Genomic DNA, 9,673 nt, shown 5'->3' on the forward strand with positions numbered 1-9,673 from the left:
GAAACCACTGTAAATGCTAGTGAAGTATTTGCCTGCTTATCCCACTGAAATATGGTTGGTTCTGTGAAAGGCACAGAATGACTTGAAGGCCTAAGAGTGGTCTCATGGGGTACACATCAAGAAATAAAACATCCATTATAATTAGCATTTCAGCTCATCGCACATATAAAGCCCCTTGTTCCTGTCATTCCTGATGGGAGGCGGCTGTCTTCTCATCCAGACCTGGTTCTGGTCTCTCACATTGTCCAGCTCTGTGGGGTGTGTGCAATCCTTCAGGCTGGACTGAAAGCTCCTGGAGACCGGGAACTCTGCCTTTTAGCCTTTTTTGTTCCGTTCTTGTCCCTTAGCAGATGTGCTAGGCTTGCTGGGTTTGGCTGGATGGGACTGGAGAAGGGTCAGAACCAACAGTGCAAAGGTAACCGTGCCAGCTCCCAAGGAGATGAAAATAAATCTGAACAAGGTAGTGAGGACAGGGGTTGGCCTCTAACGGACTGCCCTGCCCTGTATGATGTAGTTGCCCTGGGAGGACCCCTGACCAGAGGAAGGGCATCCTTCCCAATTCTCACAAAGGTGCATGTGGGCTGACTGGAGCCCCACAGTAAAAGCTCTTCCAGAACATCCAGAGACCTCATACCCAACATCTCCATCCCCAAATTTGCCAGCTAAGAGCTATTGTGCTGCATTCTGCCCATCACCAGCCTTTATTTTACCACTGTTCAATGAGAGAGAGAGAGGCTTGTATTAATTTGTTCAACAAATACTAATCACTAAGTTCCGAGGACATAGGAGTGGAAAATACGAAGTTCCTGTCTCCATCAAGCTGACATTCCAGTGGATTCTCATACCCTTCAGGGTTGTTTTGTTTTTGTTTTTTAATATCCCTGGTTTGAGCCTTTGTCGAGAGTGGAGTTTCTGAGTTAGATGAATGAGTTCACCTGGGGTATCCATTCTAAGAAAATGGCTTTGCCCTGGATTGCCAAGGCAATCAGATGATGGGTGTCTCAGCATCGCCCCTTGTGGTCACATCGCTCATTCCAGCTTCTTCAGCTGACTCCAGGCCTCCAGCCAAGCCTCCTAAGAGAGCCTGGATGTCCCAGTACGTTTGTATCTTATGGTAAGCTGTAAGCTGAGCCGTTTCCAACATCTAGCCCAAAGCCATCTCTATTCTAAAAATGTCCAAGAGGTCCCCCTGGGTATGGGAGAGCAGGATAATCGTGGCCCGGTGACAGCGGTGGGACTAACTGGCCATGTTCCTATTGGCAGGAACAGCACTTCATTTGACCACTCCCTCTTTGAATCTGCAGATGGAAAGCTGTGCACCAGGTACAACCGAGGGCTCTTCTCAAAGGCAAAAATCAAGGCCATCAAGTACAGCATGGTCATCATTCTTGGTAAGCAACGTTCCTGATTGTGCTGCAGCTCTGCGTGGACTTTCCAAGAGCAAGCTGGTACCTGGGACGCGGTGGTGGCGAGTCCACGGGAGAGAAGGGTTTGTCCGCAGACACGCCCACCTCTGTCTGGTTGGGCGAGGAATGTGTGAAACTGATCAGTCTACCTGTAGCTCCTCCAAAGGAGGACCTTGGGTTCCTGTTCTCTCTCTTCATTAATCTGGCTGTGCACTGAGGCCCTGGGGTGCACAGTTTGGAGAAAATCTGACCGCTAGCTGAAGCGGACGCTCACCAGCACCCACCTGACCCAGTTGCTTTCTTGAATGCATACTCGCCCCGGGGCTGAGGTTGATGAGCAAGAGGAAGACAGATGAGGCAGTTGGTTTCTTCTGGATGATTAATTTCAAGGTCACTATAAAGTCCTCCCTAATGGATGTGCATCTTCTATCTCACTCTCCTGTCTTCTTCCCTCTTCTTTCCCTCGTCCTCTACTCTGAAGACCCATAAAGCCACCTCACCTCAGGGAAAAAGGGGGTATTTCTGGAGCACCTAATCTGTGTCAGATTGGTCTGTGCTCTTTGTGATCCTCAAACCTTCAAAACGTCCTCTTCCTGAGGCCCTCTCTACTAATGACCTTGATTCCTATTTCCCTGAGAAATACTACCAAGCAGAATGGAACTTCCTCCCTCCCCTGCCCTTGCATGCACTGGGGGGAAGAACCTCTATCATGTGCCTCTGTCTTCTCTCCATTGCTGTGGATAAACTGGCACTGCTTCCTGCCGTGCCCAACACGTCCTCTTGAGCCTGCAGCCTGCCCCTTCCTGCCCACTCAGGAATGTGTGTCTCCCATTACCTCCTCCTCCCCACACACTTCCCTCCACTGGGTCGCAGGCACATAAACATACGCTGATAGCTGCCTGGATGGCCTCTGTAGGAACAGCCCCACTCCACCACGCTCCTGCCAGCACCACTTCTCCACTCCTTACCTCTCGTTCCCCGGAGCATATTTCTGTTGGCTTTCTTTTCTATTTCTCCAGAAAACCACCCTTATCAAGGTCACCACAAACTCCAAATGCCAATGTCCGTTGTCAATCTTCATCTTACTTGACTGCTAAGCAACATTTGATTAGTTTCTCCTCCACTTCCTTTGCCTGGAAGTTATATCTATTATTTCTACTTCAGCGCTCTATTTGTATTTTGAATAAGCTTATCATAGGCAACATGGCAAGCGGGAAGTCTTGGCGTGCTCTCCTACCCCCTGCAAAGTAATTTTTCCCCCTGGTGTTCTTGTGGGGGAGGAACAAACTTTCCTCTACCCTCAAGGTTCTTCTGGCTGGTCCCATAGACAAATAGACATGAGAAGATTAGCAAGAGACAAGAACCAAATTTAACACATACATATGTAAGGAACTCCCGCATATGTGAGACAGAGGCTGCGTGCAGAGAGGTTCTGAGACAGAAAGGGGACACGTGTGTGTCAGACATCCTGAGCTAGGGATGAAGCCAGGTGCCCTGGGGCTTCCCAAGGTCATTGCAGGATGGGAAGAGAAGACCTTCAGGAAATGGAGGTTTGTCCTGCCCTGCAGGTAGGTCAAAAGATAGGTTTCTCCACTGGGCTGATTATAAGCAGGGTTCTCTGCTATGTGAGGGTCCAGCTGGGTACTCAAAGGATGTAAGGGACATGGTGGGCCTGCCCTGCTCCAGGCAGCAGGGTTGGCATCCCTGGGAAGCCAGAACCAGACACCCAACACCCACCCCCTTACACACAACAGCACGCACATGGGCAAAGTGCTCTGGAAGGCAGTCTCACCCCTGCATGCCCAGAGTTCCCAGGCTTTCAGCAAGAAGTCCCGACAGCGGTCCAACCAGATGCTCTTTACAGAAAGAGAAGCTCCAGGCATATCTGCGGGGGTGGGGGGGGGGGGGTGTATATGTGTGTGTGTGTGAGAGAGAGAGTGTGTGTGTGTGTGTGTGCATGTGTGTGTGAGTGTGAAAGAGTGTGTGTACATGTGTGTGCATGCATGCGAGTGCTCATGTGTGTACTTGTGTGCGTGCGTGTGTATGTGTATGTGTGCGTGAGAGAGAGTGTGTGCGTGTGTGTGCATGTGTGTGCATGTGAGAGAGAGTGTGTGTACGTGTGTGTGTGTGTGTGTGTGTGTTGAAGGGAACATGACATTAAGGTTCACGCACACAATGGTTTTGCATGTTTCTGAGAGACCCCAGACGCTAAGGACCGTCCCTGGGCTGGAGCCTCGAGGGGTGCTAACGGCTCGCTCCTCCCCAGCCTTCATCTGCTGCTGGAGCCCATACTTCCTCTTCGACATGCTGGACAACTTCAACCTCCTTCCCGACACCGAGCAGCGCTTCTACGCGTCTGTGATCATCCAGAACCTGCCGGCCTTGAACAGCGCCATCAACCCCCTGGTCTACTTCACCTTCAGCAGCTCCGTCTGCTTCCCCCTCCGGTAAGGGGTGCCCGGCCACTTCACTAGTGGGACAGAGTGAAACGCAGGCCCAGGCCATGGCCCGTGCTCTTTGTCTTAGACCACAAACCCTCTATAGTGAACCTGCCCCGGGTCACAGAGTCGACCCTTCCTTGTGCCAAGCATGTCCACAGGAAGCGCCCCCAGACGCGGAAGGACATGGAGCACGACGACCACTTCACAGATAAGCACACAGAGGCCTGCCCAGTCAAGTGGCATTGCTGAGCTTAGCAGAGTGACTAGTAGCAGAGCTCCCACAACTCCATTCATTTTGCTGTTTTTCAGCTGTTTTTTTGCACAAACTACAGGGGATAGGAGGGGACATTCTTAGGAAATAGAATAACAGGATGCTTTAAGGCTGGGTTGGATCCCAGTGGCTGAGGTTCAAATCCTGCCATTGTGGATTCATAGCTACCTGTGACCTTGGACAAGTTATGTAACGTCCATAAACCTCAGGTTGCTCACCTGTAAAATGGGGCTAACAACAGTGCCTACCTCTTGGCCAGTGATGTCTGCTCATGGGCTCTGGTGTTGGCCTGAGGGAAGGAGGGCTATGATTGGTGGGGAAGGAAGAGCAGGGGTATGACAGGGAACGTGCTTAGCACAGTGCCTGATCCCTAATACATTCTTCATAGCTATTCTCTCTTAAAGCCCCCACTCCCCTGTCCATTAAGTCCAATTATTTTCCCTTTCTGCTTTATCCTTTCTCTAGAGAGCAGAGATCACGGGATTCCAGAACCACCTGTCGGGAGAGGGTTGAGAGGCACGAAATGCAGGCTGTGTCCAAGCCAGAATTCATCTAGACCCCAGGGCGGCGGCAGGGCTGCGCCCCACTAGCTCTCCTGGGTCCCCGTCACCCCCCGGGCGTGTGCATGGAGCCTGGGCTGATTCCAGGCGCAATGTGTCTGCAAGCTCTTCATCGTTTCTGCATGTCGCTGGCTTCTATTGTCTACCTAGCACCTCGGCCAGGAAGCGCTGGTGGGTTTATTTTGACAAGTCTGGAGACTGGTATTTATAAGCATCATCCAAGTGAAATATGACTAAATGTTTTCTAGTCGATTTTTACCATTGAATTTTTCCATAAGTGGAAAAGGAAGAATTTAATTTGATTATATATACATCCCCGCCCACAGCTCTGGGATGCGCGTGAGCCTCTTATTTTTAGCCTCTCATACATTCTTGACATTAAAATCTCCTTGGCAGAATCCTCCTTCCCAGAATGACTCTGGGCTCAACTTTTTTACTTTTTTTTTTTCCTTCTGCTGGTGGAGTCATTAACATGTGCGGTATATGCTAATAGCACTCCATTCCTCATTATGGGGTGCACCCTGAGATGGCGTGTTTAAGGTCACAGTGGCATTTTTTCCATACATTTCTCTTCTCAGTTCCATGTGGCCTCAGGGAAAATCTCTCTTTAGGCGGAAATAGGATTCCTCCATCACTATCTTCCTGAGAATTATTTTCTGAATCTGAGAGCCTGAATAACTCATCTAATATAGAGTCATGAAGGCCGCCTCCCTCTCCACTGACCTCCCTGTGAGCAGCCCGGGAAGCTTGGAGAGGCCGAGAAGTACTTTTCAACATTTCACTTTCCATCAGGATGAGCCCCAGAAGACCCGCGGAATCACTGCTAAACTAGCTGCCTGCCTGGGCGCCAATTAACAGAGCGAAACAGGAGGCCTGGGGTCTCCTGACAGTTTTCATCTCCGTCAAGCCCGGGTCTGCCTACCTCCTCCACCAGTCAGTTCTGAAAGTGAAAGGGTGTGGGCAGGGCTTTGTGCTCTTTGGAGGCCCTGAACGTGACGCTGTGGTTGTCGTGCTGCCTCTCCCATCTGCCCCCCCCGCCGCCCCCCCGAAGACTGCAGCTCAGGCAGACCATGGTGCGGGTGGTGCGGAATAAGCTGCTGTTCCAATGAAGCCTGCTTCATGTCCGGGTGGACCCTGGAATCCTCACGTCCGTGGATTTGCTGAGCTGGGCGAAGCATGATTTAAACGTGACGAGAACGTGGTCATGGCCAGTCTTTACGACTTCACACACATCCATCACCGAATGTTTCTGGGCATCAATGGTCTTATCTGTCAGACGGAGGCAGAATAGTAAGAAACTGGGGAGATTCCTTGGCAAGTGGGATGGGGAAACTGAGGCAGGCAGCTGAGCAAACTGGCCAAGGAATGTACAGCAGATGCAGAAGGCCACCAGGGTGGACAGCCCCAGGTGTCTAACCACGGATAAATCAGGTGCCAGGCCTCACCCCCAGGTGGCCTTTCCTCCCCTGGCATGTCCCTGGCCATGTGGGTTAGACCCCTGACCTTCCATATCACTAGTGATGAAATGTAGACCTTTCCTCCTTAGAGACAGCATCTAGGCCCCAGGTGTTTTTCAGCTCCAGGCCCAGAAAAGCAGGAAAACCAGGCGGGGGACCCCAGAACCAGCTGCAATGACTAATGACCCCCTGGTGCCAACCAATCACTAGAGACCAAAACCCATCCTCCCCTAAGACATCCCTGAACCCCCAGACTTTAAAACACTCAAGGACCCAGCTCACACACTCCCTCCTGGGAGCATGCCCATCCCTTTCCCTTCGCTCTCCTTCCCCCACAGGTGTGCATCTCCTAAACTCTAAGGGACCCCACAAGACGTGCAACCAGGGAGCCGTGGGCAGCAGCAGCTCATCCCCGGCATAGCCCCTGAACCTGTCTCCAAGGCCCCCTTTCCTCTGACTCTCCAGGGAGCTACGCAGCCCCGCCTACGCTCTCCTGTTGCTTCTTCTATCCGAGGCCCGTCCTTGTTTCCCTGGCCCCGCTTTAATAAATGTGCTCTCAAAATCACTTGGACTTGCTTGTGAAATCTTTCCCGCATGAAAGCAAGAGCCCACACACTATAGGCTGCCCCAGGCAGACCGCGCAGGGCCAGCCCCTTTCCGGTAACAAGATGAGAACAGAATAAGGCTGGAGCAGAGGGTAGAGTGTGTCCTTTACAGACACGGGTTCTGAGACTGAAATGAGTTACAGTGAGTTACATCATATCCTGCGAGAGCTTCTGGAATTCAGTGACTGGATGACTCGGCCCTGACTCATTTGCCCTTTGGAACATGTAACTTCCTATCATCTATCATCACGATGATGTCAGAGAGACATGGAAACCATGGGAAGCTTATGCTGCTATGTCACTATTTGTAGCCTTGGGGACCAAGTGAGGTCCGGGTCAGAGGGTGTAAAATAAAGAGGCTTACTTCCCACACCGAGATAAGGGAGAAATCTCCATCACATTAACACGTGGCCTCAGGCACAGCCACCCGGTAGAAAAGAAGTGTTTCCATTCTACTGGACTAAGTTAAAGATGAATGGTTACAACTTCTCTGCTTTTGGGGCTTGTGGAAAGCATAATTTAAGTTTAATCTCACCAAGCAACATCTTCACCTATTTTCCCCCACCTTTTTAATGGCTTTAACTTGTGATTAATCATGAGGGCTGGAAAAGGTAACCCTTTTAAATGGAACGAACATGCGGTTTAAACTGCCTTCCTCACTTGAGTCAGGCAACTCTGTCCACACATAGAGAATGGCTTTGCCTCCTCCTTCCGCATCCACAGTGTGGAGGGACCACACGCCCGTGTCTGCTGAGGAAGCACAGCAGGAAATAAAGTCATTCTACTCGTGTAGGATCATCGCAGGTGAGCCACAGAGCTGCTGGCAACTAAGCTATAGAATGGAAAACATTTGCAGCTCATATAATTGTCCAAGATTCAGTATTTAGAATATCTAGAAATTCAAGCAAATCAATAAGAAACCACAATAGCAGACAAATAGAAACGTGGGCAAAACTTTAGATCAGAAAAGAGGTTATCCAAATGGCCAATAAACATATGAAAAGGTGTTTAATCTCATTAAAAGTCAGGGAAAAGTAGATTAAACCACAATAAGATACTAATTTGCACCCACTAGATTGCCCAAAATGATGTGTTAACAATATCAATTGATTATGAGGATGTAGCTCATCAGAAATTCTCATTCTGTTATAGTGGGTAAATAATTAGTACCACGATTCTGGAAGATTATGGTCTTTTAACTAGTAAAATTAAGGCTACGTATACCACCTGACCTTGAAATTCTGTTCCTGAATGGGCATACTACAGAAGAAGAGTACAATTGTGTGTATATATGTGAAAGAATATTCATAACAGCATTGGTTAGAAGACCCCCAACTAGAGGCAAAACAAATGCCCACCAACTATAGAATAGATAAACAGATTATGGTATATTTCATACAATGGACTACTTTACACCAACAAAAATGAAAAAAACAACACAGCTACTTGCCACAACATGCAAGATATCTTTAACAACATACGGTAAAAGAAGATAGATATCAAAAGATACTACATGGCTTCATTTATATAACTTCAAAATCAGCCCAAATTAAATGGTTGTGTTGGGGGATGCACACATAGGTGATAAAATTCTAAATCACAGCAATGAAATTCCTCTTTATGCCTCCAGGACCAGGGTCCTCTGTGCGGAGGAAGAGAGTGGTTTGGCAGGGGGCAGGCAGGTTGTAGTCCTTGCTCTGGGTGGCAGTTACAAGGGTGCTCGCTCTCTAATTTCTTGTTAATCTCTATATACTTATGTTTTGTGCATTTGATGAATGTGTTCTATGTCACAATGAAAAGTATTTCTATAACTTTTTCTAAAGCCTTTTGGAACGATTACTCTGGAAGGAGTGTAGAAAAGGAAGCCAGACTGGAAACAGGAAGGTCATGAGCAGGGTCTCAGTTACAAACACGAAACAGCAGTGACGGCTGACAGGTCCTCTGGGTCCCGCCTCTGGATCATTAGCATCCAGCGCCAGGGATGGTGATGCCAACATTTTTCAAAATCTGCAGACACATCTTGGCTGACTCCTTGCCTTGAGAGTCAGGTCAGCAGAAATCAATATCGTCCTGTTCTTTTGCTTGTCTAGGAGACCTGGGGTCCTTAAGTTCTTGCTACCACCCCCCCCCCCACTTTCATATCCTTCCAAAAGCTCTCCCCATCCTTGTCCCCATCCTTTCTGCCCTTCTTCATGACTCAGGGTGGAGCAAGAATATAATACACCTGCTAAGATGTCACTTCCAGAACCCACCTAAACACAGCAATCTTTGGGAGAAGGTCTACATGTAAGTAGGGAACACTGGAGATGGTGCTGCCTACACCCCAAAGAACTAATCACCAAAGGTAGGGACTTTGGGGCTGTGGTAGGCAGCTGGGAGAAATACTTCAGGCCAACAGCATGCAACTCACACATCCCCGTAACTACCTGACAGATTTCAAGCAGGTTGACCAAACAGTTTCAAACCTAGCTGCACTGCAGATCACCCAAGGAGTTTTTTAAAATTTCTAGCTCCCCAGCCCCAGAGATGTGACTAGTTGGGTTCTGAGCAGAGCATGGAAACCTGTACGTATATAAGCCACTCAGGTGATTCTGAGGCAGCTCTTCCATGGGCTCGTGTGTCAGAGCCAGTGACCAGCAGCATGCCGGTGGTTAAAGCCCAAATTTCTCAGGGCCAGCGATGGGCAGGCTCCCTATGCTCACTTCCACCCAAGTGTCCTGGGTCCAACCTGAGGACAAATGTGTTCTCCTAAGAGCCTGCTTGGCCGCCTTACAGCTGTCCAGATATCTGTCAGGTACACCCAGGACAACTCTAATTTCATCTTCTTCCCACTCTGGATTAAATGCATCTCTTTCTCCATTAAAATAGACTTTAATCTAAAGTAGTTCCGCATGTCTGTAGGTACCCAAGAGAGAGCCAGGTGGGGAAATCTG

The 9,673-nt window shown here is 49.2% G+C and overlaps 1 protein-coding gene across 2 annotated transcripts in view; it reads left to right on the top strand.

The window, feature by feature from the left end:
- Positions 1 to 4,674, top strand: part of NPSR1 (neuropeptide S receptor 1) — a 62,846-nt gene extending 58,172 nt beyond the window's left edge. For both annotated transcript variants that reach the window (XM_070425213.1, XM_070425215.1), the window contains 3 exons: positions 1,305 to 1,391; positions 3,673 to 3,853; positions 4,584 to 4,674. In XM_070425213.1, coding sequence (XP_070281314.1) covers positions 1,305 to 1,391; positions 3,673 to 3,853; positions 4,584 to 4,674 — 359 coding nt within the window. The remainder of the gene's footprint in view (positions 1 to 1,304; positions 1,392 to 3,672; positions 3,854 to 4,583) is intronic.
- The last annotated feature ends 4,999 nt before the right edge of the window (positions 4,675 to 9,673 follow it).

Source organism: Myotis yumanensis, unplaced genomic scaffold (assembly GCF_028538775.1).
Source record: "Myotis yumanensis isolate MYYU_CA2020_CCGP unplaced genomic scaffold, mMyoYum1.0.hap1 SCAF_9, whole genome shotgun sequence".
NCBI lineage: Eukaryota > Metazoa > Chordata > Mammalia > Chiroptera > Vespertilionidae > Myotis > Myotis yumanensis.